We start from the raw sequence: 26,415 nt of genomic DNA, 5'->3' as shown, positions 1-26,415 counted from the left end.
TTTTGTCCAATGTCTTTGATTATTTGTGTCTGTGTGTGCAGGTGCGTCTGTGCTTGAGGAGGCTAGAGGTCAACCTTAGGTCTTCCTCAGGAGAGATCCATCTTGTATGTGTGTTGCATGCATGGGATGCGGCCATACATACCTATGTGTGTGTTCACAGAGGTCGGAGATAAACTCTGGGATTCTTCCTCTCTCATTTTTTGCCTCTTTGAGTCCAGACTTTGACTCACTGAACCAGAATCTCATTATTTCATCCAGGCAGGCCAGCCAGAGAGCTCTCAAGGTCTGCCTACTTCTATTCCCAGTGCCCTGTCTCTATCCAGTGCACGTGTGCACTGGCATACCTAGCTTTTTATGTGGGCTTTAGGGATTTGAACTCAGGTCCTCATGCTCTACAAATTCTCTTAGCTACTAAGTCACCTCAGGATTTTAGCGACAAGGTCTTTTAAGAGCCTGAAGCTACACTGGCTACCCTGGCTGCCATTGAGGCCCAGGGACCCATGTGGCTCTGCCTCCCTGATGCTGGGATGACAAGTGTCTCCCCCAGGAGACTCTCCAGCTGCAGAGCAGATAGCTCAAGGTGGTGCCTCCCCAAATGTGCAGAGCAGAGCATTGCTCGTAATCTCAGTTTATATTGTCCGGTGGACATCATGGGGTTCTAGTCATGGTCTGGTTATCTTGAGTGAGTGATGTCACTGAGTTCTGGCTATCAGGTGCAGCCTTGGGTATAGTAGGGATCCTGAGTTTTTATTTGTTTGTTTGTTTTTTAAGACAGGGTTTCTCTGTGTAATAAGCCCTGGCTGTCCTGGACTTGCCTTGTAGAGCAGGCTGGCATTGAACTCACAGAGATCTGTTGCTTCTACTTCCCAAATGCTGGGATTAAATGTGTGCACCAACATGCCTGGCCCAAAATACTAAGCTATTTTTACATGTCTAAATGGCATTTTTAAAAATTATGCTTATTACCACCTCTTATACCACTGAGCTGTATTTCATAAAGTCCTGATTAAAAAAAATTTTTTGCAAGTATTTTTCAGAGTGTGGTGGTGCATGCCTTTAATCCCAGCACTGGAGGGTGGAGTGGAGGGGTGGGGGTGGCGGCAACAGAAGCAAGTGGATTGCTGTGAGTTCAAGACCGGGCCAGCCTGGTCTACAAAGTGAGTCCAGGACAGCCAAGGTTACATGGAGAAACCCTGTCTCAAAAAACAAAAACAAAACAAAATTTTGCAAGTATTTTTCAAATATGTCAAAAAATATGGAACCCTTAACATAATTTGCGTGTCATCCTTGTGCAGGGGCCATGCTAATCTTGTCTGTATTGTTCCAATTTTAGTATAGGTGCTGCTGAAGCCAGCAGGTCCTGAATTTTTTTACTCTTCCTCCTGTTGAATATCGGGCATACATGGAGCCACCCTTTCAGTTCTTGGATGAATTTAGCTTGACTGCAGTAAACACACTTGCTGATACACTGTTGGGTACAAGTTGCTAGAACTTTATTGCTTTTGTATATATTTTTGTTCTGTGTTTCTTAGGTATCGGTCAAGAGTTTTCCTAGCCGGGCTTGGTGGCGCACACCTTGCCTTTAATCCCAGCACTCGGGAGGCAGAGGCAGGCAGATTGCTGAGTTCAAGGCCAGCCTGGTCTACAAAGCGAGTCTAGGACAGCCAAGGCTACACAGAGAAACCCTGTCTCAAACAAACAACAACAACAACAACAAAAAAAACCAAAAGAAAAAAAAAAGAGTTTTCTGTAGAGACCCCAGAAATAAAACCATATCTCTATAGCCAGCTGGTGACAAAGGCATAAAGAAACACATCAAGGAACAGCATTTCTAACAAATCAAAACAGATTAAATGGTGAAGCTTCTCTCATACTTAGCTGAAAAACCAACTCAAAATACATCGAAGTTCTAAATGTAAAACTGTGAAACCAGGCATAGTGACACACACCCGTAATCTCAGCACATGGGAGGCTGAGGCAAGAGAAATGTGAATTGGAGACCAGCCTGGGGTATACAGTGAGATCCTGCCTGAAAAACAAAGCAACAAAACAAAAACAAAAACAAAAGCAAAACAAAAAAATCCTCACCTCTTTCCTAAAAAACAAAACCCAGGGCTAGGAGATGGCTCAGCCGTTAAAAGCACTTGTTGCTTTTGCAGAGGATGAGAGTTCAGTTCTCAGCACCCATATGTAGTGGCTAACCACCACTCAGGGCAACTCCAGCTCCAGGAGATCTGACACCCCCTTCTAAACTTCCTGGCACCAGCCATGCACACAGTACACATACTTACATACGCTCCCATTGCTGTTACAGAACACCATGACCAAAGCGACTTGCAGGTGAGTTTCCTTGGGGCATATAGTTCCAGGATCCATCACCATCACAGCGGGGAGCGTGCAGCAGGCAGGCAGACATGGTGGCTAGGGCAGCAGCTGCCAGCCCATATCTTCACCCACAGGCAGGAAGCAGAAAGAGTGCGCTCAAACAGCACATGGGTTTTGAAACCTCAAAGACTCCCCTCACCCCACTGACATATTTCCTCCATAAGACCATACCTCATAAAACTACCCAAAAGTGTCGCCAACTAGAGACAAAGTACTCAGATATCTCAGAATATGGGGAACATCTCATTCAAACCAACATACTCATATACAGTGAAACAAAAGAAAAAGAAAAAAAGAAAAAACTGACACTCTCCCCTCCCCCCAAAAAAACCAAGCAAATAAACCAACAAAAACAAATGGCTAATAAATTCATGAAAAGCACTCGGTATAATTAGCTACCAGAACAGGCAAAAATATTTCATTACCCCAGGCAAATGGTTATCACAACAAAACAAAGGGAAATGGCTATGTGGGGAAGAAATGCAGGGGTGTAGCCTGGGGCCAAGCTAAGCCCTCTACCAAGTGAACCACATCCCAAGCCCTCAGTGTGTGTGTGTGTGTAACTCAGAGGACAACCTTCTGGAGTTGGCTTTCTCCTTCCACCATATTAGTTCCCAGTGTGAGCTCAGGTCACTAGGCTTGGAGACAAGCACCTTTACCTGCTGAGCCATCTCAGTGGCCCGTGTATTTACTATCTGGAAACCTTGGAAAACCCTGGCAGTGAGTATCTAGCAAGTGATTCCTACTTGTCTGTCTCCACAGGAGTTTGAGGAGAAGCCAGCTAGCCCACTGGCCCCTCCAGTGTCTGTAATCTAAGCCAGTAAGGAAGAGTGGGACATAAAATGACGTGCTGAGTCAGCTGACCTTCCCTGAGCTCTCCAGGCAGCCGGTGCTTCCCGGGACGGGTCTGTTGAGGAAGGTCTTGCTACTGCCATCTCACATCTAGGAACACAGAGGGGCAGGATATCATAGAAACGTCCCAAGGCCCTAAATTGAGCAGGGACCAAAGGTGCAGCCAGGCTCACAAGCTAATGTGGGTGTTATTTTGTTCCTCCATCTTTCTTGGGCAACAACCCCAAATTGCCACACAGGCAAAAGTTCTGAGGAGCTGGTTCTGATGGAGACCCATGCTATACTGACTCTAAGTGGAAAGCCTCAAGAGCCTCCACCTGTGCTGAGGAGAGCCCTCTCCCACTGCCTCCGACAAGGTCTTGCTGTACTCAGTGCCCAGGCTTTCCTCTAATTCCGCTACTCCTGTGGCCCCATGCATTGGCGTCCCAAGCGTGGCCATGGTGTATACCACCACACTAGCAGGTTCTTGATGTGTGTTATTGCTGCTGTGGAGACAGGTCTTGCTGTGTAGCCTACAGTGAGCGGTCTCCAATTTATGACCTACCTGCTTCCATCTCCCCAGTGTCAGAGATAAAGGTACGCACCATCGTGCTCAGAAGTTTTTTGCTTTTTTATTTTCTTTCAGGACTTTTGCTTTGAGGCAGGGTTTCTTTGTGTAGCCCTGGCTGTCCTGGAACTCACTCTGTAGACCATGACTTCTGCCATCCACTTGGCTTCAGGATTTATTTTTAATTAATTAACTAACTAATTTATTTATTCTGAGACAGGGTTTCTCTGTGTAACCTTGGCTATCCTGGAACTCACTCTGTAGACCATACTGGCCTTGAAATCAAAGATCCACTTGCCTCTGCGTCTTGAGTGCCGGCATTAAAGGCATATGCTACCTCGGCCCAGCTAGAATTCTTCTATCTCTCCCACCCCTCTGCCGCCCCCCATCCCACCCCAGGCTTTTCAAGACAGGGTTTCTGTGTGGCTCTGGCCATCCTGGAACTCCCTCTGTAGGCCAGACTGGCTTTGAACTGAGATCTGCCTGCCACTGCCTCTTGAGTGCTGGGATTAAAGGCATGTGCCACCACTGCCTGGCTTACTTAATTTTTATTTTATTATGCATTATGCATAATGTACACTATGTGTATGAGTGTTTTGCCTGCATTATGTATACCATGAATATGCTTTGTGCACTTAATGTGAGAAGATGTGAGAAAAGGGCCCCATATCCCCTGGAACTGAAGTTACAAATGGTTATTAATTGCTATGTCAAGTGCTGGGATTTAAACCCAGGTTCTCTGGAAGAGCAGCCAGTGCTCTCCTGATCTGTCTCTCCAGCCCCAAAATTACCTTATTTAAATATGATTTTAATTCCTAATTTTTATATATATAAGAGACAGTCATGGTTGGCTTAACCTGTTTGCTCACACAGTGTTTTAAACCTAACTACAGAGAGCCACAGAATCCAGACAAAGTCTCTGTTCTGGGGCATCAACAAACTCAAAGCTGCTGTGAAAAATCAGAATTGTCCGGTTGGACACTGAGCTCGTAGGCTGAGTACATTCCTGGCATGCCAAAGGCCCTGGGTCTGTACCACAACTGGGAAAATACTGAGGGCAAAACCTTCAGAATTGTCAAAGAAAGAACACTACGCCCGGCCAGAAGGATGGCACAGCAGTTAAAGGTGTTTGCTGCCAAGCCTGATATCTGAGTGCAGTGCCTGGCGTGCACATGGTGGGAACAGCACTGATTTCTATAGGTTGTCCTCTGACCTCCACACTTGTGCACAGCATAAGTAATTACAATTACAGATTAAAGCAATACACTGAACCCTCTGAAAAACGTTCCGAACCTGTACAACCCCCTACCAACTGTCAGTGATGTATGCCAGAGCCCCCAGCTGCTCAGGGGGTATCTGTTAGTCCCTGGCTCCAAGCACCCTCTGCTCTGGCATCTGGGAACCTCCAGCAGGTACCAAGAAGCACTCCACACACCTCCCACCCAAGTGTTTGTACTGTAACTCCCACACAACCCTGCAACCTAACCACAACACCTCCCGTCATGGCAAGCACATGACCTTGTGTATCGGTCCCTCCACAGTTGTGAATCATCAGAGCAAGGCTGTACAGATGGGGTAACGGGGAAGAGCAGAGGGGCAAGGAACACTGAAGTCAATTAATTTCAGCAGCATCTTTATTGCAACCAAGAACCTGTAATAAAATGCAGCAAAACTAATGCTTCACATCACATGATTAAAAGCCATGGGACTGAAAATGAGGAGACCCATATGCTTACTGGAGAGAGACATGCAGGTCAGTGCTGAAACAGCAGGCACTTTAATGCGCTAAACTTAAAGACCTCCAATTCCAATTTTGCTGAAAACAACATAAATTTGTATTATGGTTACTTAAAAACCAAACATACAAAGATAGCATCTGTGTTTGCAGGGGACCTCCAGAACAACTGTCTAGAGCTGAGCATCTTGCTTGTGCTAATGGTTGGTTGAGAGGGTGGGGGGCGGGGAGGCCGCAGTGTGGGGTGTTTTCAGTTCCCTTCCATCTGCAGGGAAAGGACGCTCTTGCATTACATAGTCTAGACCTGGCTGAGGCTCTGGTCTCACATCAAGTAAGCTGTACGACGGGCTCCTGTGTCCCCACCTCCCACGACCCCAGGGAAGACATCTAGTGTGATGATTCCAATTAACTCCAGAACGTCACACACTTGTCAGTGCTGCTTCATTAATAAGCATGCTTAGCATTTACTTAGAAAGAAAAATGAACCATTTTATGTGGTTTCCTTTAAAATGTTTTATAGAAACATATAAATACTTTTTTAAAAGCCCTACCTTTCTTAAATATCACATAACTACCACGAGGCAGGCCTTGGATGGAGCCTGGCTCTGAGTACTAGCCAACTGTGGGGTCCTGGGTGTGCTTCTTTCTCTCTAGAACACAGGCTTTTCCACTAGCAAATGAGAACACTGGGCTAAGTTAAAGGTTGGTTCCAGCTGGAAAATGTGTAATTCTGTAACAACAGAGCTCTGACTAGACTCATCCCACCTGCAGAGAGAACTGTGTGGTAAAGGCAGAAAACACCTGAACAAAAGCATACCCTGCCCCTCCCAACCATGGCTCAGGGGTTTAAAGGGACAAAATTGCATCGTGACTGCGTCTTCCTGTGTGAGGCTTTGGAAGAAGCGGGACAAAGTCATTATCCCCAAATACAGTTTCAGACCAAGGGCATGAAGAATACTCGTTCCTGCTTCTTCAAGAGGAGGTGAGCAGTCATCCAAGGTGAGTGGGTCTGTGGTCTGTTTTGGGTTCGTAACAACCATCTACTGTATAAGTCAACTGTTCTCTGACTGCAACTGCGTTCTTTACAGAAAGTTTACAAAAGCAGCCTGCAGACATGACTGAAAGCGCCCAGGAAGCTCACTGTGCTAAAAGCACGTGCTCCTGGGCTCCACCCAAACTGATGAGCTCAGGCTTCCGAGAGCAGGCTCAAGACTCCATTTCTTGTGCTCGGTGCCCTGGTGCTCTGAATGTTGAGAACCGTTACCCGCTGCTCAAGCGTGCGTGTCACTAAACTGTGAAAACCCCACTTTGTGTGCGTGTCACTAAGCCTGTGAAAACCCCACTTTGGTAGGTGAAACTTGTACTTTCACGGACTCTTGCCGCTTTCACCGACATGCAGAGTTTTAGAATGGTTTCTGATTGCTCCCACTGACTTATGCCTTTCACACTGGTGTTGACAAGCAAACCCGGTCATGGCACCTTTCTGCCTGTGAGTCAAGCACTTTCCCCTTAGAGAAGCAGGACAGCATTTAATGACAGTTGTAAATGTATTCCCGGGACAGTAGGAGAGAAGGCGGGAAGAATCTAGGATAAGTGAGGTTTTCTAAGGCTTGTTTGTGTAAAATAAGGGATGTCTCATTACAAAGCAAGCATAAAGGGGAAAGACTTCGATGGGGCTGGGTGAGGGTGGGGGCAATGGGAGGTTGTGTCACTCCTACCAGGAATGTGAGGAGCTGCCCTTGGAGGCTCCAGCAAATGCCACCCTCAATGTCAAAATAGATACTTAAATCATAAGGGAAATATTTGTTGGGGAAGGAAAGTTATCCAAATCAGTTTAATTTAACTTGAAAAATATAAACAAATTTTGGCACGAGAAAATGTCATAAGCATGAAAGTCAAAATAGACAATAAGAAAAAGCGTGGAATCTATCATACAGCATAAATACACAGCTGGCAAGGCCCAGCCCTCCCTTCCCAGGACAGAAGGCCACGGTCACCAAGCCACCCACCTCTCAGCTGACAGTCTTCATCCTCCCTGGCCTCTCTTGGAAAGGGATCTGATGTGGCAGTGAGAAAGAAGCAGAGCAAGTTTTCTTGGATTTTTATGGTGACTGCCTACAAACACTGGAGTTTGTGATTTAAAAGAGTCAAACCCACAGGTGCCTGGCTCCAAAGGGACCCATTTAATACTGGAAGGCCCGAAGGGAAGATACCGACCAGCACATGAAAGCTCATGTGTTCTCTTTGTAGTTAAGCAGGGAGGCTAAACCAGGAGACTGTTATGGCCTAGTTACAAAACTATTGATAGGCTTTCAAAACAGAGAGGGCCATGGTTTGTCAGGGATTAGCTCACAGCAAAGAAGTGATCTGGAAACCTTTTTATTTTAAGCTAGTGATATCTAAATTACATTCAAATAAAAAAGTTAAAAGTTTAGATTTGTAAGGTTTCTAAAGTTGAAAGGAAAGATAACCAAAACCTGGAATTATAAAACACCTGCCCCTGGGGCTGTGCTGGCGGAGCCTGGCTCCCAGCCACAGGGGAGGTTCCATTTACTCCGGCTTTTCTCAAGAGTATTTCTGCTGGACTATTCTGCTCAGGTCTTAGGCCGAGCCCTGCTGCCTCCTTTGTCCATCACTCCCTGCACCAGGGTCTCCCCCTTCCCTCTGTAGTCCTTCTACCTCTTGGAAACTGTGGAACACTTTAATTAAGGAAAGGTCAAATGGAAACAGGCACCATTATAGTTTCAGAGTACAGGCAAATGTGTACATTTTCTGTTCCTAAAAGGAGAAAAAAACTTGTCTGCTAATTTTCAAGCTCTCAAATAATTCGATTAAAAACATTTTTTTTTTTTTTTGCCTGTAATTGTCAACATCTGTTTTGTTTGTTTTTGTTTTTGTTTTTGTTTTTTTCTTTTTCTTTCTTTCTTTGAGATAGGGTTTCTCTGTGTAGCCCTGGCTGTCCTGGACTTGCTTTGTAGACCAGGCTGGCCTTGAACTCAAGGCACTCCACCTGCCTCTGCCTCCCTGAGTGCTGGGATTACAGGTGTGTACCACCACGCCTGGCTTGTGTAATTGTCAACATCTTGAGACTTGTGATTACACTCACACTACAGTTACTTGCCTTTATGTGAAAGAAAACTCCACTCCATCATACCATTGAAGAAAAAAGAGGATTATGCTAGATGCTGTTTAAATGGTTAAAAAAAACTGGTCAGAGCTTAAGTAAATATCTTTAGGAGGCCACTAAATTATCCTTGAAAAATCATTAATGACTGGGAAAGTCATAAGCTTAATAGTAATTAGTTCATGACATGCTGGGTACACCCCAAGTGACGAAGCATAAGCTATTCAGTTAGACATAAGTGCTATCGAACCCATAACTAGTCAGAGATCCTGGAATTGAGCCAAATCAATCTCTACTATCATCATATTTTAACAAATTCAGAAGTATACTGTAAAATCCATTAATTAAGTCCGAGAGGCTTATACTGCTAGTAAAAGTGAAAACAGGCTAGTTTGAATATGTGGCGCTGATGCCTTGCTTCTTTTAGTATCCTCAAGGTACTGATGAATCTCTTGGGAACACTCAGTTCTGTGTGCATGGTTAAGGTATTAGATTACTATCCACGAACTGCAGATTTCTGCATGGCACCAAATTTACTTTCAGAAGTAGATTTTATGTGTCGGGTACCAAAGCAGGATCAACTCCGGCTTCTCTAATGACTAACCCTCCTTGTTTGGTTAGACAATGTACAGCAAGTTCTATACAGGTCAGGGCTATATCACTTTCAGGGCAGCAATACGTGAGCCAAGGTTCTCCTGAAGGTAGTGCAGCAGGTGCAGCTCATAATGCTCTCCAGACTCAGGCACTCGGATGCTGTGCCTCTCCTGAGGGTAGATCTGCACAACAGAGAGCAGAGGCAAGGAGGCAAAGTTCAGTGATGCTCTTCTTTCCAAAACGTTCTCAACATATCCAGGCTTACCATGCAGCCAAGGATACCCTCAAACTCCAGACTCTCCTCTCTCTGGCTCCCATGTGCTAGGATGCTTTCCAGAGGTTTCTAACTGGATTGTCAGAATGGAACAGCGCCTCTCTGTAGTATCACATTAATACACATTATCCCAAGGCTTAGGAGTCTTTACCCTCCGTAAAGCTTCAGGAAGGCTCTTCAGTGGTTCGATGCCCGAGTGTGGTCGCTAGGCTTCCAAGAGGCCTTGGAAACCAAAGGCCGTATGAGGTCTAAACTATCTCCCAGCCAGCACATGGAAGGTAGAGACAGGAGGATCATGACTTTAAGGCTGGCCTGACCTACATAGTGAAATCTTGCTAACAAAACAAAACAACACAAACAACTACTTTAAGAAAACTGTAGGCTGGTCTACAAAGTGAGTCCAGGACAGTCAAGGCTACACAAAGAAATCCTGTCTCTGAAAAAAAAAAAAAAAACAGAAAAGAAAAGAAAAGAAAAGACATCTGTAGGTAGCCTGGTGTGGTGGCGCATACCTCAGGAGGCAGAGGCAGGCAGATCACTGTAATTCGAGGGCAGCCTGGTCTATAATGCAAGTCCAGGACAGTCAAGGCTACACAGAGAAACCCTGTCTCGAAAAATCAAAAAACAACCGAACCAAACCAAACAAAACAAAACCCCAAACTTGTAGGCAACTCATCTTGAATGTGCTTTATTCACTGGATTTACTATGCTGCTCCAACAATATAAAATTAATGAATTCACAAGTGGTAGTGTCCTGGCTTGGTGTGAGATAAGGCATTATATTACCCTGGGACATCTATGCCTGGCTTGGTAGATGTCTTTTTAATCCTTAAGCTACATGATGCTTTAACCAGCAGTTCACTTCACCTCAGTTGTATACTATTGTAGGTAGGACTATAAAAATACAGGCATGTGGTGGCTGAAGGGATGGCTCAGTGGTTAAGAGCACTGACTGCTCTTCCAGAGGTCCTGAGTTCAATTCCCAGCAACCACATGGTGGCTCACAGCCATCTGCAACATGATCCCATGCCCTTCAGGCCTGCAGATGTACATACAGGCAGAGCACTGGATGGGCATATGGGCATGGAAAAAAAAAAAAAAGGGCTAGAGAGATGGCTCAGCAGTTAATAGTACTGTCTGTGCTTCCAGACGTCCTGAATTCCATGACCATCTAAAATGAGATCTGGTGCCCTTTTCTGGTGTGCAGGCATCCATGCAAGCAGAACACTGTATATGTAATAAATAAATCTTTAAAAAAAGAAAAAAAGAAAACATTAGCTGGGTGGTGGGGGTACACGCCTTGGTGGGGGTACACGCCTTTAATCCCAGAACTCAGGAGGCAGAGGCAGGTGGATTGCTGTGAGTTCAAGGCCAGCCTGGTCTACAAAAAAAAAAAAGAGAGAGAGAGAGAGAGAGAGAGAGAGAGAGAGAGAGAGAGAGAGAGAGAGAGAGAGAAAGAAACTATGGGCCTGGGGCACATGTCTATAATCCTAGCTAACAAAAGGAACATCACCAAAAGGAAAAGAACAACAGTTTTCTCAGGAAGTTATTTTGGAACATTTTTCAACCAAGCTAATGTGATTTGTGCTAACATATAGTTATTTATTACTGTTTCTTTAAAATAAACATTCACCTCAGTTTTAATATCCTATGGGGCTTGGGGTGTTTTTGAGTCATGGTCTCACTATGTATCTCCCCCTTTCTGGAACTATGTAGCCCAGGTGGGCCGTCAATTCTTGATTCACCTGCCTCATCCTGCATGTGTCAGTGTGCTCAGTGTGAAATACTGACAGACATAACCCACACAAACAAGACTCTGGGGTATGTAAAGGACTTCTGCAATCAAAAGGCTTGAAACTGCTACTATAGACAAATATCTCAGTTTAACCGGGCAGAAATGTCAACTGACATATCAAAAGGTAAGGTATAGTTTCTCATGGACATATAATCTTAAGGAACAAAAGGGACTAGTGGCTCGCGCACATGCGTGTGTGTGTGTGTGTGTGTGTGTGTGTGTGTGTGTGTGTGTGTGTGTGTGTGTGTGTGTGTGTGTGTGTAGAGCTGCACCTCATGTGGCCTAGCCTCTAACGTGTTATGCAGCACTGTGCTCCTGATATTCCTGTTTCTACTGCCCAAGAGCTGGGATTACAGGTATGTAACACTCCACCTGGCTAAAAGCAATTTGTCTTAAAACCTTCTTCAACATCTTTATTTATTTTTCATAAGGGAGCTATGAAGAAGGGTAACCCATTAGTTTTATTTGCATAACAATGTGAACGAAGAGTAAAAGATTTGTAATCAGGTCTTTTAAAACAAGACTTAGCCAGGCATGGTGGCACATACCTGTAATCCCAGCATTCAGGGAGGCAGAGGCAGGTGATCTCTGTGAGTTTGAGGCCAATTTGGTCTACAAGTCTAGGATAGCCAAGGTTACACAGAGAAACCCTGTCTCAAACAAACCAACCAAACCAAAAAAGGACTTATTTATCTTTTCGTGTGTGTGTGTGTGTGTGTGTGTGTGTGTGTGTGTGTGTGTGTGTGTGTGTGTGTGCGCGCGCGCGCGTGTGTCTGAGCACCCTTTGTATGCAAGAGTTCATGGAGACCAGAAAAGATGTCAGATCTCCTGGAGCTGAAGTTCTAGGTGTTAGTTAAGTCACCTCTCCAGGTGACTTAAAACCCTCTTACAACAATGAAATTGTATACTATTTCCTCATCCATTGAAAGAGGGAGTGGAAACAAAATAAGACAGTGAGTGGGTTCAGCCGCCATTTCCAGGCCTACAGGCTGAAAAAACAGACACCTAAGGCATGCAACTGAACAGGCCTGAGTTTCTTCTGCCTTCAGTTGATAGATTTTTGTTTTTGCTTTTTTGGGTTTTTGAGACAGGGTCTCTCGGTGTAGCCTTGGCTGTCCTAGACTCACTTTGTAGACCAGGCTGGGCTCGAACTCACAGCGATCCACCTGTCTTTGCCTCCTGAGTGCTGGAATTAAAGGCGTGCACCACCACGCCCGGCTGGTTTTTGTTTTTTAATTTTATGTGCATTGGTGTTTTGCCTGCATGTCTGTGTGAGGGTGTCTGATCTTGGAGTTACAGACAGTTGTGAGGTGCCATGTGGGTGCTGGGATTTGAACCCAGGTCCTTTGAAAGAGCAGTCAGCACTCATTTTGTTAGGTTTTAGAGTAATCTTTAACTGTTTACTACCACCTCGAGTTTGTAGAACAACCCACCTGTAAGTCGTACGGCTTTCCAGCCCTCACTAAGAAGCTCAGCAGGATGCTGGTGTGTGCAAAGTGAACATTCTCATCCAAGAACCCGTGTAGGAGCAGCAAGCGGTTTGGTCTAGAGGAGTGAGAACAGTGGAGGATTAGGCACACAGAAGGCGAGCGTGAGGCCTGACCGCTCAGCTCCTTCAACTGCGGGCAACTAGTGCTACCACGCTGCTGGGAGGAGGACCTGTTTTTCTCAGTATTAAATCTGTAGCATCAGATGCCACATGCAAAGACGAATGAAAGAAAAGCAAGTTCCGCTTCTGGTTAATACTCACTGCATATTCCTAGAGTACATCTGTGGAAACACCAAAGCTGACAGCCTTTCTTCCACTCTGACACAATTATGGACTTAATTTTTTTCAGTGTAAGCAACTGCTTCAAATATAATTTATAAAGATAAATAAATAAACCTAATTATATATATAAAAAAAAAAGTCTCCTCCCAATACTGTATCTGAACTATTTTTTAATTTTGCTGAGTGACATCCATGTCACTCTAGCAGTTTAGCAGCTAATGACAGAACACCTGTCTATGCAATGGTTTGGGCTCAACTCGCAGACTGAGGAAGGAAAAAAATGAACTTTTTAATATTTCTAAAACAATTTAAATTTTCAGTATTTAGTTTTTATCATCATTTAAAACTGATAGCCTTAATTTTAAAGCATGAACTTACTCTGAAGGGAACTTCTCCGCTTGCATGGCCACAGATCCTAAGTAATAGCCTTGTTCGTTCTGGTCAGGGTGACCCATATAGCGCTCCGTGTATCCTGTATCATAGAAGATCCACAGAGTGACTGGGGCCCCAGCAATAGCAACCTGCATGACAACATGGGCAGTCAGCTGTGTCCCAGGAAAGAGTGCTAGCAAAAATAACTTACAACTGCAAATGTATAAGCTAAAATTATCCTTTCAAGGCTTGAGTCCCAACAACTGGGCACAGAAACCTGAAGTCAGGTGCCAAGGTCACAAATCTGATAGTCTGTGAGTCAGTAAGCTTCATGTCCCACAGGCACACCCCACCCCAAGCCCTGAAACTGGGACAGTTGAAAGACAAACTGAGTTCCTTTTTTCAAAGCAGATACTGAATAGAGTGAGTGAGGACATCTGTGAAAACCCATTCCCTACTGGGAAACAGGCGTGAGAACTGCCAGCTCCATAGACAAAAAGCAGCCATGGTTTCACGTTTCCCCCTCTTTAGCTTTTTTTTTTTTTTAAAAGCAATTGGACTATATGTAAATAAAACTTGCCTCATTTTAAGGCTTCTATAAAGTTTTATATTTAGATACTCTAATTTATTTTGTTTTAAAGATAGTGTTTCATTATGTAGCTCAGGCTGGCTTCAAGGTGGCAACCCTTCTGTTTCTTTGTGCCAGGTTGCAGGATTGCAGGTGCGTGCTACCATGCCTGGCTCTTTAGTTCCTAAAGATTACTTCTCATAAAGGTCCAGGGTGGTGCACACTTGTAATCCCAGCACTTGTAAATTAAAACCATCTTCAGCCACACATGAATTAGAGGCCCAGCTTTAGGGCACAAGAGACCTTGTATCAAAATGAACCTCCCAAAACAAAAAATTAAAAAATTTTGGGTTGGGCGTGGTGGTGCACGCCTTTAATCCCATCACTAGGGAGGCAGAGGCAGCTGGATTGCTGTGAGTTTGAGGCCTGTCTGGTCTACAAAGCAAGTCTAGGACAGCCAGGGGTTACAGAGAAACCCTGTCTCAAAAGAAAAAAGCAAAACAACCCCCCCCCAAAAAAACCAAAACCAAAAAAACCCCAACTCACTGTAAAATAGAACCATATTACTGACATATAAAAATTACTGCTCTTTTAAAAAAATTTACATTTATTTTTTTTTTAATTTATTTACATTGGTGTTTTGCCAGCATGTTTGTGTGAGGGTGTCAGGTTCCCTGGAACTGGAGTTACAGACAGTTGTAAGCTGCCATGTGGGTGCTGGGAATTGAACCTGGGTCCTTTGGAAGAGCAGTCAGTGCTCTTAACCACTGAGCCATCTCTCCAACCCCAAAATTACTGCTCTTAATTCATAGTTTTGCTATTTTTAAAAAACACTTAACTAGCTAGCTATCTGTCTGTGAGTGTGGTCATGCTCATGAATGTCAGCTGTTCTCCCTCCACTGTGGGGCACTGGCCCAATTGGTCAGGCTTGGAGGCATCTCACTATACTCTTTTTTTTTTTTTAAACTAATCTAATTATTTTTTTAATTACATTTTATGCTGGGTATGGTGGCACATGCCTTTAATCCTAGCACTTAGGAGGCAGAGGCAGGTGGATTGCTGTGAGTTCGAGGCCAGCCTGGTCTACAAAGCGAGTCTAGGACAGCCAAGGCTACACAGAGAAACCCTGTCTCAAACAAACAAACAAACAATCCCCCCCAAATGTATTTATATTGAATGTGCACAAGCATGTGTGTATTTGTGTAGGTGCACACATGAGATGACATGGCTGTGGAGGTCAGAGTTCAGAGGAGTTGGCTCTTTCCTTCCAACACTTGAGGCCTGGGGATCAGATTCAGGTGGTCAGGATTGGTATCGATTTACCTGCAGAGAGATCTCATCTCCCCACTCATCCCTAGTTTCTTAGTAATTAATATCTTTAAAAAATATTTATTTATTATTATGTGTACAATGTTCTATTTGCATGTACACCAGAGAGGGCACCAGATCACATTATAGATGGTTGTGAGCCACCATGTGGTTGCTGGGAATTGAACTCAGGACCTTTGGAAGAGCAGGTAGTGCTCTTAACCTCTGAGCTACCTCCCCAGCCCCTTAAAATCTTTATATATTTTCTCTACTATAAAGTTCTAAGAATTTCAAGAATGACAAGCATGTAAATATTCACTTAATTCAAAATGCTTTTTAGGGCCTGTACTGGACCCAGAGGAATCACTGTGTTAAGCACTGCTAGCTGTAGAGGACACACAGGGCCGAGGGCAGAGATGCAGCCCAGTAATTAAACAAATAGTTTCAACCTAGTAAGTCTGTGTGTGTTTTATTAATCACGACTATCAGTCTTTGACATATATACGTAGTTATGAACTGATGCTTAGGCTGACAAGTGTTTTAAAAAAGCAACATTACAAAAGATACATTTTCCATGTTATAAAACACATAAACCCGGGGCTGGGGAGAAGGCTCAGCAGTTGGGAGCACTGGCTGCTCTTCCAGAGGTTCTGAGCTCAATTCCCAGCAACCACATGGTGTTTCACAACCATCTGTAATGGTTATGCATGAAGACAGAGCACTCACATACATAAATACATCTTAAAAAAAAAAAAAAAAGCACATAAGCCCAACATTCTACAATACCGACAACATCATGAACTTAAAAAAAAAAATTATTATTTTCACGTGTCTACAATTAACAAAGAATTATGAAAAAAAACAAACAAACAGAATTCTGTCCAAATACAAAAACAAATACAGAGCTAGGTGGTGGTGGCCCACACGTTTGATCCCAGCACTTGGGAGGCAGAGGCAGGCAAATCTCTGAATTCAAGGCCAGCCTGGTCTATGATTTGAGTTCCAAGGCAGCAGGGCTACACAGAGAAACTTTGTCTTAAAAAAACAAAAAGCTAAAAAGTGAACAAAAACAAAACAAACAGAGAACCCGATACAGCAGAAGCCACATACCCTGAAGATATCCGACCTCTGCAGTAATGCCATCAGGGAGAGGTAGCCTCCATAGGACCAGCCGTGGATGCCCACACGATCCAAGTCAATGAAGTCATACTGAGATGCCAGGTACTGGAGCCCTTCCACCTGATCATCAATTTCTATTTGACCCTGTCAAAAAAGGGGGAAGAGCTCACTAGTCTTAGAAAATTTTTACTAAAAATTCCTGGAGTTTTTTCCCCTGATTAGAGTTTACTAATTACTGACATTCTATTTTCCCTCAAGAAATTTAAAACAAAAGTGCATCTATAGGAACAGGCCCACTACTTCTGTTGCTACCCTGTTGGGAGTTCAGGTCCCATGCAGTCATCAGTTCTTTCCTGTCACTGCCCACACTGTGCCCACAGCTTCAGGGTGTCTCCCACTCCATTTGTTCTGTTGTCTGCTAAGAGGCCAGCAACTTCCTTGTAACAAGCCTTCCTCTATCCAAAGACAAAAATTCAGCCCTTTTAAGAGATTCGTTTTATTCTCCTTTTAGCAGCTAGTGCAGTAAAACAGAGGGCACTACTCCTAAGGCTCTGACGTCCTCTTTCCCAGCATGTTACCTCTAGCAAAGCTCTGGATGTCTTAATTCCTACCAGCACCACCCGGGTATCACTTGGCCTGCCAGTGCACACAGTCTCACTTCACGGAGCCAAAACCAAAAAATAAAACAACAAAAAAACTTACATGAGAATACAACATAAGATCAAAGAACTGGCTGTGGGAGACCATCTCATGTCTTACTCAGCATGCCCAACACGCTGGCAACCACAGGGACTGCCTTATTGTGCAAAAGGAACATCGGACTGTCATCATTCCCAAAGCAGCAGAAAGGACCTGGGGCATCTCTAAAAGGTAGCATTTAAAGCTTCCTGCAGAGAGAAAGAGGCTTGTCACAAGGAAGGAACTAACCAGTCGGTTTCCCTCTTCACAGAGGACAGAACAAATCTCAATTATGCCTCAGTAGTATACAGGACTCTGCACGCTAAAAGGGGCTGCCTTGTGGTACGGTGAAAGCATGAACTGGAGGGAATTTTTACGCAGAAGTGGTTGTTTCAGCTCCTGGGAGTTACATCTAGGTAGCCAGGAGTGAGCCTGAGGTAAACCCAACTGGACCTTTCTTCCCACTGCTCAATTCTAACACTCTCTCCTTTACTCTGTCTCTCAGGTACTCCTCCCAACTCAAATGATGTGTAAGAAAATGAAAACAAAGTGTTCTACGGTCACACACCATTTTATATTTAAAGGCGCCTTCAAATTTAAGTCCTCGGTGACAGGATCCCCTGTTGTCTATCACCACAACCACATAACCCAGGGAGGCCAGGGTGTTCAGGCGGAAATACTTGACCCCTTTAAACCGATTGTTCACCAGCTGCACCTGGGAAAGAAACACATCTTTAGTGAAATTACATGGCAGCAGGCCAACCATGAGATGCAAGACACTGCATTTTTTGGTTTTTCAAGACAGGGTTTCTCTGTGTAGTCCTGGCTGCCCTGGATCTACCCTCGTATACCAGGCTGGCCTCGAGCTCACAGAGATCCACCTGCTTCTTCCTCCCAAGTGCTGCTGTGCCCTGTGGAGAAGGCTGAATGTTTACTTACTATTATTTTGCCTTTAAAATTTAAGTGTGAAGAGATACATTTTAAAATTTACTCAGGTCTTTCTTTGCATGTTTATGTTACTTTGTGCTTAGTTTCATTCTCAAACCTTTTCAGCAAATACCAAACGACTGCAGGCTTCATTCTAGGTCAGACAATTAAGATTTAAGTAAGGTTAGTTAATCTACTCCACAGAGAAAGTTGATGAATTATCTGCTCCAAAGACTATCCAATTCAAGTTACTGCGACAGGGACGATTAAGAACATCGTCCCTCCCCACTTGTCTTCTGGAGTTGTTGCTGAGTGACAGTGGAAAAATGCAGCATTTTAATGAACACCATGATCAGTTACCTTTTCCTGGTAGACAAATTAGTGTAAAAGTATCATAATTTTTAAATCACTCTATCACCCCAGAGACTACACTTCAGAGTGGCCAGGAATGTAAACGCATCTGGTGGTTTGTTAGAAACGGAGCTGTAGCTAGTAAAAAGATGTGTAGGTCACGCCCAGCATGCTCATGTTTCAGCCAACTCAGGGCACTCATGAAACCTGGTCCACGGGATCACGCGCAACAGTACAGCTGGCACGGCATGGTGCATTAGTCCTGCGTTTAGGGTAATGCTGATATAAACAAGCTACTGCCCTGCAGTGTTATGGGAGAGCACATGTGACGATGCACTGGACAGTGGCTGGTAACGGTGACTAGGTTACTGGTGTGTGTGTTTGGTAGTTGTGGGGACTGAACCTATGGCCCTGCACATGCTGGGCAACACTTAGCACTGAGCTACAGCCTCAGGTCCACCCTCTCCACATTGTTTTGTTGTTGTTGTTTTGTTTTTAGAGACAAGGCTTCCCTGTGTAGCCTTGGCTGTGCTGGAACTCACTCTGAAGACCAAGCTGGCCTCGAACTCACATAGATCTGCCTGCCTCTGCCTCCTGAGTGCTGGGATTAAAGGCGTGCGCCACTACCATCATCACCCAGCCCTCAGGTCCCTTTTTACTTGTATTTTTAGAAAGAGTCTCACTAAGTTGCCAAGCCTGGACATGAACTCATTCAATAGATGAATCAGGTTTTAAACTTGCAATCCTCCTGCCTCTGACTCCACCAGGCTCAGCTTATAAAATATTTAAAAAAAAATTTTTTTTTTTTGGAGTGTCCTCCTGCTAACGATAATGGAAAGTTTAGATTTACTTGTGTAGCCAAGTCATGGACTGAATAATTAGTATGCAAGAAGTCCTGGGTTCAATGCCCAGTGTCATACATAAAAAAAAGGTTCATGTATAAAAAAATGTGGTTCTGCCGGACATGGTGGCACACACCTTTAATCCCAGCACTTGGGAGGTAGAGGCAGGCCGTAGTGTCACTATGCATGCCAGGCTATCCTGGAACTTGCTCTGTAGAGCTGACTGGCCTTGAACTCAGAAATCTGCCAGCCTGTCTCTCTAATGCTGGGATTAAAGGTGTGTGCCATCACAACCCACTAAATCTCATGTCTTAACAGAGGCCTGACTGGCATGTTTCTGCTGTGTACCAATAGCTATAATGTAGGCTATCACCATTTTGCTTATGAAACATACTTATTGATGGCAATGATTTAACATAGTATATGACATGATTATGCTCATTATCCAAGAGTTAATGGCTTCATTAGTTTACTTTTACCTTGTTTTCTGTACAATATGTTTAGATGTACCAGAGAGTAAATAATTGAATGTAATTATAAGATATTGCTGAGTCCAAGAATGGCATTATAAAAATGCTATAATTATATTCTAATTTACTTAAGAAATCAATGGAAAAATTTATACAACTAGGTATAAATATCTTATTTAAAATTTTAATTTATTTTTGTGGTGCTGGAATTTGAACATGAGGCAAAAACACCAAAAGCCTGAGGAGCAGCTCCCCATGCACAGCGCTCTGCTTAACAGCGGCGTTCCTCAGCCGTCACATGCTAGGACTCCGAACTCACTGTGCAGAGGGCAGAGAAGGCTGCTTCTGGTGTCCTGGTCTGCCATTCTTTTGCCTTATTCCTTTCAAACAGGGTCTGTCATTGAGCCTGGAGCTGCACGAACCTAGTAATCCTCCTGTCTTCACCCCTACAGGTGTACAGGCGTGCACCAGCGTTTTACATGAGTGGTGGGACTAGAACTCATGCTTGCAAAGCTAATGCTATTATCCACTTGCTGGCAGCAATCTTCCTGCTTCTGCCTCCTGAGTGCTAGGATTATAAATGTGTATCAGCATTTCCACCCTTCAAATTCTATCTGAACTGTCTAGACATTAAAAAAAAAAAAAAAGGCTGGGTGTGGTGGTGCACATTTTTAATTCTAGCTAGCACTTGGGAGGCAGAGGAAGGCCGCTTTGTGAGTTCAAGGCCAGCCTGGTGTACAAAGTGCATCCAAGACAGCCAAGGCTACAGAGAGGAACCCTGTCTGGGGGGCGGGGGGGGGAGCAAACCCAAAAAACCGTAGCTGGAGAGATGGTTTCATAGTTAAGAGCACTGGCTGCTCTTCCAGAGGCTTCAGGTTTGAGTCCCAACCCCCAAATGGTGGCTCACAAAAGTCTGTAACTCCAGTTCTAAGGGATCTGACACTCTCTTCTGAACTCTGTAGGCATTAGGCATGCACATGGTGCACAGACATACGTGCAGACAAAAATGCTCATACATATAAAATAAAAATCACGTAAAAATATAAATGTGTGTGTTTATTTGAGCTTATGTACTCATATAAATTCATGTGCATGTGTAACTGTGTGCTCATATGAGCGTATATACCCACCTGCGGACCACCGTATATGAAGAGCACAGTGGGGTATTTCTTTCCAGGTTGTAGGTCATGAGGCTTATATAACATTCCATACAGCGTAAATCCAGTAGTACTTTCAAAAGAAAAAATTTCTGGAGGGGTGTAATCAGGAAGAGGACCTGTGGGTAGCAGCAGAGCAGTAAACAAGTTCTCAGAGGAGCCCTGCAACCAGAGTCAAAGAAGGAAGCACTGACACTCAGCTCCCTCCCCAACTTCTCTCTCTCTGCTAAAATAAGCAATAAACAGGCATTTTTAAACAAAATGACTGGCTATCAAATTGTCATTTTAAGACGCAAACATCGAGTTTTGACTAGCCCTTGGAGCATGAAGGTGCTTAGGTGCAGAGCTACATGGTGTCTAGTGCTGAGCTCAGTCCTTGCCTATTGGTGGTTAAAGCACACATCTGAGGAGCAGCTGTGGGAAGGGCACAAGGGCCTTGTATTTAACTGAGTCTCAGCAAAGCTCTATGGTCCTCTCCTCAGTGCTGTCATGTCAAGCAGAGGTTATTATCATATTACCAGCTGTGCTCCTGTTGTTTTTGTTTTTTTCCTGAGACAGAGTTTCTCTATGTAGCCTTGGCAATCCTGGACTCACTTTGTAGACCACGCTGGCCTGGGGTTCAGAGATCTGCCTGCCTCTGCCTCCCAGAGTGCTGGGATCACAGGTATGTGCCATCATGCCCAGCTAACAAGTCTATTCTTTGCCTTTTTTTTTTTTTTTTTTCCTCTCTCAAGACTGGGTTTCTCTGTGTAGCCTTGGCTATCCTGGACTCACTTTGTAGACCAGGCTGGCCTCGAACTCACAGCGATCTGCCAATCTCTGCCTCCTGAGCAATAAGTCTATTCTTAAATAAATCTTTAAAAGAAAAGAAACAGTCTATTCTCTACATTTAAGAAATTCTAGGCCGAGTGTGGTGGCGCACACCTTTAACCCCAGCACTCGGGAGGCAGAGGCAGGTGGATTGCGGGCAGCCTGGTCTACAAAGCAAGTCCAGGACAGCCAAGGCTACACAGCGAAACCCTATCTCAAAAAACCAAAAAGAAAAAAAAAAAGAAAAAAAATTCTAGGGGCTGTTAAGGAGTTGGTGGCACACACATTTACACATTTAATCCCAGCAGTAGGGAGGAGACAGAGGCAGGAAGATATCTGAGTTAGAGGCCAGACTGGTCTAGCCTTTATGGGTGTAAGCACACATGCACGCACTGGCACATACATGCACAGGCACACAAACACTGTGATAAGGGATCTTTTCAGTTGTGAATGAACCTCTGGGCATGCCTATGAGGGAGTTTCTAGGCTAGGCTAATTCTAGGCTAGGCTAGGCTGGGGCCCCTAACAGGATAAAAAGGAGAAAAGAAGTTGAGCAGCTGAGTCTATCTCTCTTTGCTTTCTGACTATGGGTGTCATGTGACCAGTCACCTGACGCTCCTGCTACCTCAACCCCCTTCATTTTGGATTCTACCTTGTACGGTGAGTCACAATAAACCTTTCTATAAATTGCTTCCGCCATAGCGACCTGTAAAGTAACTAATATAGAAAGTCAGCATTTGCCGGGTGGTGGTGGTGGTACACGCCTTTAATCCCAGCACTTGGGAGGCAGAGGCAGGCGGATCACTGTGAGTTCCAGGCCAGCCTGGTCTACAAAGCGAGTCCAGGACGGCCAAAATAACAGAGAGACCGTCTTGAAAAACAAAACAAACAAACAAAAACAAACAGAAAGAAAGAAAGAAGAAAGCCAGCATTTGAGAAACAGATCACAAAAGTAAATCAGCTCATGCCTGAAATAACAGCACTTAGGAGGCCAAGGCAGGAGGACTTCTAAGGTCAAGGTTAGCCTGGGTTCCATAGTAAGGTCAAGCTTGGGCTACAGAATGAAAGCCTATATTTCTACAGTGCTCTCTGCTCCCACAGTGACCAACGGTGCTGGCTATTATTAAGATGGCCACTGTAAGGACTTGAAAGTTCCAGAAAGCAGCCAACCGATGATGCCCTAAAGCGTCACCTCTGCTCAAAAGGTCAAAAGGTCTTACTAGTTTAGGTTCTCTAAATCTGCCTTTCAGAAAGGCTTTCCAGACATGCTTCTGCCTGGACAAGAGGCAGCCCGGCTCATTCAACAGTGGACAGAAAGAGGAAGTGAGGTCCACCTGAAGCCCAGCAGGTCCGGGGCAGGCAGGACCGAGCAATGGGAAGACAGCTCAAGAGACATGGACACAGGACAGTGGCACAGTACACTGTGATACCAATCCTAGTTAAGCCCGGGTTCAAGGGAAGGGGTACCTGCTGAATCCAAAATGGTGGCCCAAAACTCCTTTGTTTTATGAACTGGGTCATCTTCAGGACTTGAGAGTTTGTAGAGGGACACACAGTGCGGATTCTTCTGGTTGCTGTACTTACTTATAAAGAAGTCACAATGCTAAAGAAAAGACAGACAACAACTGCTTTCAGGCAAAGCAAGGAAGGCTACCTGTAGTTACACACTCCAATGCTGGGGCAAGAGGACAGTGAGACTTTGACAACTGATGCACACACACATGCTTCTCCTAGACAAGGCTTCTGTGGGCCAATGCCACCAATCCACACATTACTCAAAAGGAATGTTATGTGAACACAGGCTTTGCTATGACAGGGTCCCTCCCAGTTGGGACACAGTACCCGGCTGAGGCAGCAGGAGTGCGAGTAGCCGCGGTCAGTCAGCCTCACCACTTCGCCAGGGTTTGTGTAACTGGTCACATACAGGTGGTGCTCCAAAGGAGAGTCTTTGGTGCCTTCAAAGTACACCAGCTTTCTGGCTTCATCAACCCAGATCTGCAAAAATCACAGCACAAATCAATACTGGCACAATTCTGACGAGGCCAGTGACACAGATCTTGTACACAATCTCCTTTTGTCTTTATTTTGCTACTAATGATAATGTGAGCCAGTTTTACTTATGGCTAAAACCAGGTCTTATGCAGAAAGTAAAAGGCTGAGTTACATATTTTGGGATAATGTCCTGATCAACTGCACTGTGTATTTTCCTTACAATAAGACAATTATTTCCTTATAGGCTGTCCCTCGGGGACACCCTACATTATACCCATTGCCACTTGGAAGGGATTAACTTTATTTCTCTCTGAAGTCAGTGCAAGGTTAGTTTAGTACTTTTTTAGATCTTTCCTACACATTTGCAAAAGCATTTTATCTATCGGGTTGAAAAATAACTGGAACCAAGCAGCTTGAGCAACACTGTAGTTTATAAGTAGGTAAGGGCAAGATTTATTGTAAGTACCGACACTGGATAAGATCTAGACAATCTGGAACTGAATCCACTAAAAACTTCCCCAAACTACCAATCTAAATTAAGGGTTTTCTTTCATTTTTCTATTAGCCTACTGATAATCTATTAGAATTCAAAACATTTTATAGAGATATAGGAGATTTCTAAAAGCATTTTAAATGCCCTTCTCTCATACATACTCCCACACACCCTTCATTATTAGCTTTGTAAAGTAGATGCATCCATTCCTAAATAAATACAGTTGCCATAGGAAACCAACATACAAGAATCCACCCCCCCCCCCCAAAAAAAAAAAAAGAATCCCCACAGGCATGTGTTAGCTCTCCAGAAGGTCAGGCTGGTTTTACCACAGAAGCGGTCGGGACTCAGGCCTTCCTACTCTGCCCTCACGTCCATCTGCAAGGATCTTTTCTGTTTCATGTAAGCACTTATATTCAGTAGGGTTAGACTTTCTAGGGATGTTGGACAGGTTGATTGCTGGGTCCTACAACCAGTTTCCTGGAAGGACTGGGTTGAGCTAAATCTGCACTTCTAACATGGTCCCAAGCGATCTGCATGCTCCACTCTTGGTCTGGGACCACACTCTGAGTATCACTGAAACAGAAAGAGTGACTCGAGCTCAGGCCTGAAGGCTTTACTCAGTTGTTGCTGTGAGAAGGCTGAGTGGAACAGTGACTCGTAAAAGCTGAGGAGGTAAAAGGCAACATAAAGACAAAAAAGCAGAGCAAACATATAGAAAAAAAGAGGAAGGATTTGAGAAGAACAAACAGGTCACAAAAATTAGAGTGACATGAACAATTGGTGCACACAGGGCGAACAGGAGAGTCATTTAGGTTGCCCAAATAATTCTTCTGCTCATACAAATTTGGGTTTTATGTCAGTATCATCTAGTAGCTCTTAACTCCAACTACTACAATTCATGGAATTAAAAAAAAAAAAAAAAAAAGTGGGGCTGGAGAAATAGGTCAGAGGTTAAGAGCACTGACTGCTCTTCCAAAGGCTCTGAGTTCAATTCCCAGCAACCACATCTACAACAATCACAACAATCTATAATGAGATATGGTGCCCTCTTCTGGCAGGCAGAATACTGTATAAATAATAAATACATCTTTGAAAAAAATGTGTTTTGTGTATGTGTCTGCCTGTGTGTATGTATGCAAAGAAGTATGCCACAGCATGTATGTGGCAAATAGACGGCAAAATGAGGGAGTCACATCTCTCCTCCTACCACACGGGTTCCAGGGATCCACCTCTGGCTGTGCAAGTTATGTTACCTACTGAGACATCTCCATGGCTCAGGAAATGCACCTAAGCATAATTTTTGTTATTAGAACCTAGAATTCCACAATGAGATTCAAGGCCTACCTGCTCTACGGAGTGAAGTTCAAGGCCAACCTGGTCAACTTAGCAAGAAAGATCCAGCAGAAAATAAAAAATACAAAAATAGCTGGGATGCAGCCTAACACTAGAGCACATGCCCTGCATTCTTAGGCAGAGTCCAATCCCTAGCACTGACCGAAAAACTTACCAACAAATGCTCTCATTGAAGTGTTATAAAAAGCCACAGGCTCAGAGCCAAGCTCTTCCCTATTAATAAGCTTAAGAAGGTTAAATCTGGCTGGAGAGATGGCTCAGTGGTTAAGAGCGCCACCTGCTCTTCCAGAGGTCCTGAGTTCAATTTCCAGCAACCACATGGTGGCTCACAACCATATATAATGTGATCTGATGCCCTCTTCTGCAGATAAAGCACTCCTATACAATAAATAAATAAATAAATATTTTTTAAAAAGGTTAAATCTGTGAGATAAGATAAACAGGTGGATGAAACAAAATTTCTATCTCAGAAATGCTAAATACAATTTCCAATGTAAAAATATGAAACAGTCTATCATGTCTAAAAGTATTTTTCAGGTTATTTGCTAACTCACAACTTTGTTAAGCCCTAAACATACAAACTGTTTCCTTACTAAATGGCAACAATATATTTGAAAATGGTAATCTTGGGCTGGAATGATGGCTCAGTGCTTAAACACAAGAAGAGCATGGAGCTCGGAACTGTTTGTGCCTCTAGTTCTAGGGGACCTGATGCCTTCTTCTGGCCTCCCCAGGCACCCGGCACACATGTGGTACAGACATACATGTAGTCAAAACACCCACACACAAAAAACATAATAAAATAATTGAAAACGGCAGTCTTTAGTAACTACAATATATCTTATGACTACAGCCATCAAACAGGTGAGCTTTATAATTTAAAATTTAAAAATGT

General features: G+C 44.0%; 1 protein-coding gene and 1 non-coding gene across 2 annotated transcripts in view; both read right to left on the bottom strand.

Moving 5' to 3' along the window:
* Positions 1-1,249: 1,249 nt before the first annotated feature.
* On the bottom strand, positions 1,250-1,356 carry LOC127198854 (U6 spliceosomal RNA). Its single transcript, XR_007831890.1, has one exon. It is a non-coding gene; the product is annotated as a U6 spliceosomal RNA (small nuclear RNA).
* Positions 1,357-8,720: 7,364 nt separating this feature from the next.
* The window catches only part of Dpp8 (dipeptidyl peptidase 8), a 43,453-nt gene continuing 25,758 nt past the window's right edge, over positions 8,721-26,415 (bottom strand). Inside the window, exons 13-20 of the mRNA XM_051156687.1 lie at positions 23,522-23,674; positions 23,147-23,282; positions 20,843-20,988; positions 17,691-17,837; positions 16,436-16,588; positions 13,456-13,598; positions 12,740-12,851; positions 8,721-9,419 (exon numbers count right to left, since the gene is read on the bottom strand). Coding sequence (XP_051012644.1) covers positions 9,297-9,419; positions 12,740-12,851; positions 13,456-13,598; positions 16,436-16,588; positions 17,691-17,837; positions 20,843-20,988; positions 23,147-23,282; positions 23,522-23,674 — 1,113 coding nt within the window. The 3' untranslated portion in view covers positions 8,721-9,296. The remainder of the gene's footprint in view (positions 9,420-12,739; positions 12,852-13,455; positions 13,599-16,435; positions 16,589-17,690; positions 17,838-20,842; positions 20,989-23,146; positions 23,283-23,521; positions 23,675-26,415) is intronic.

This window comes from Acomys russatus, chromosome 14, assembly GCF_903995435.1.
Source record: "Acomys russatus chromosome 14, mAcoRus1.1, whole genome shotgun sequence".
Taxonomy (NCBI): domain Eukaryota; kingdom Metazoa; phylum Chordata; class Mammalia; order Rodentia; family Muridae; genus Acomys; species Acomys russatus.
Note: the sequence above shows the minus strand (reverse complement) of the source record. Positions and strands in the feature narration are given on the sequence as shown.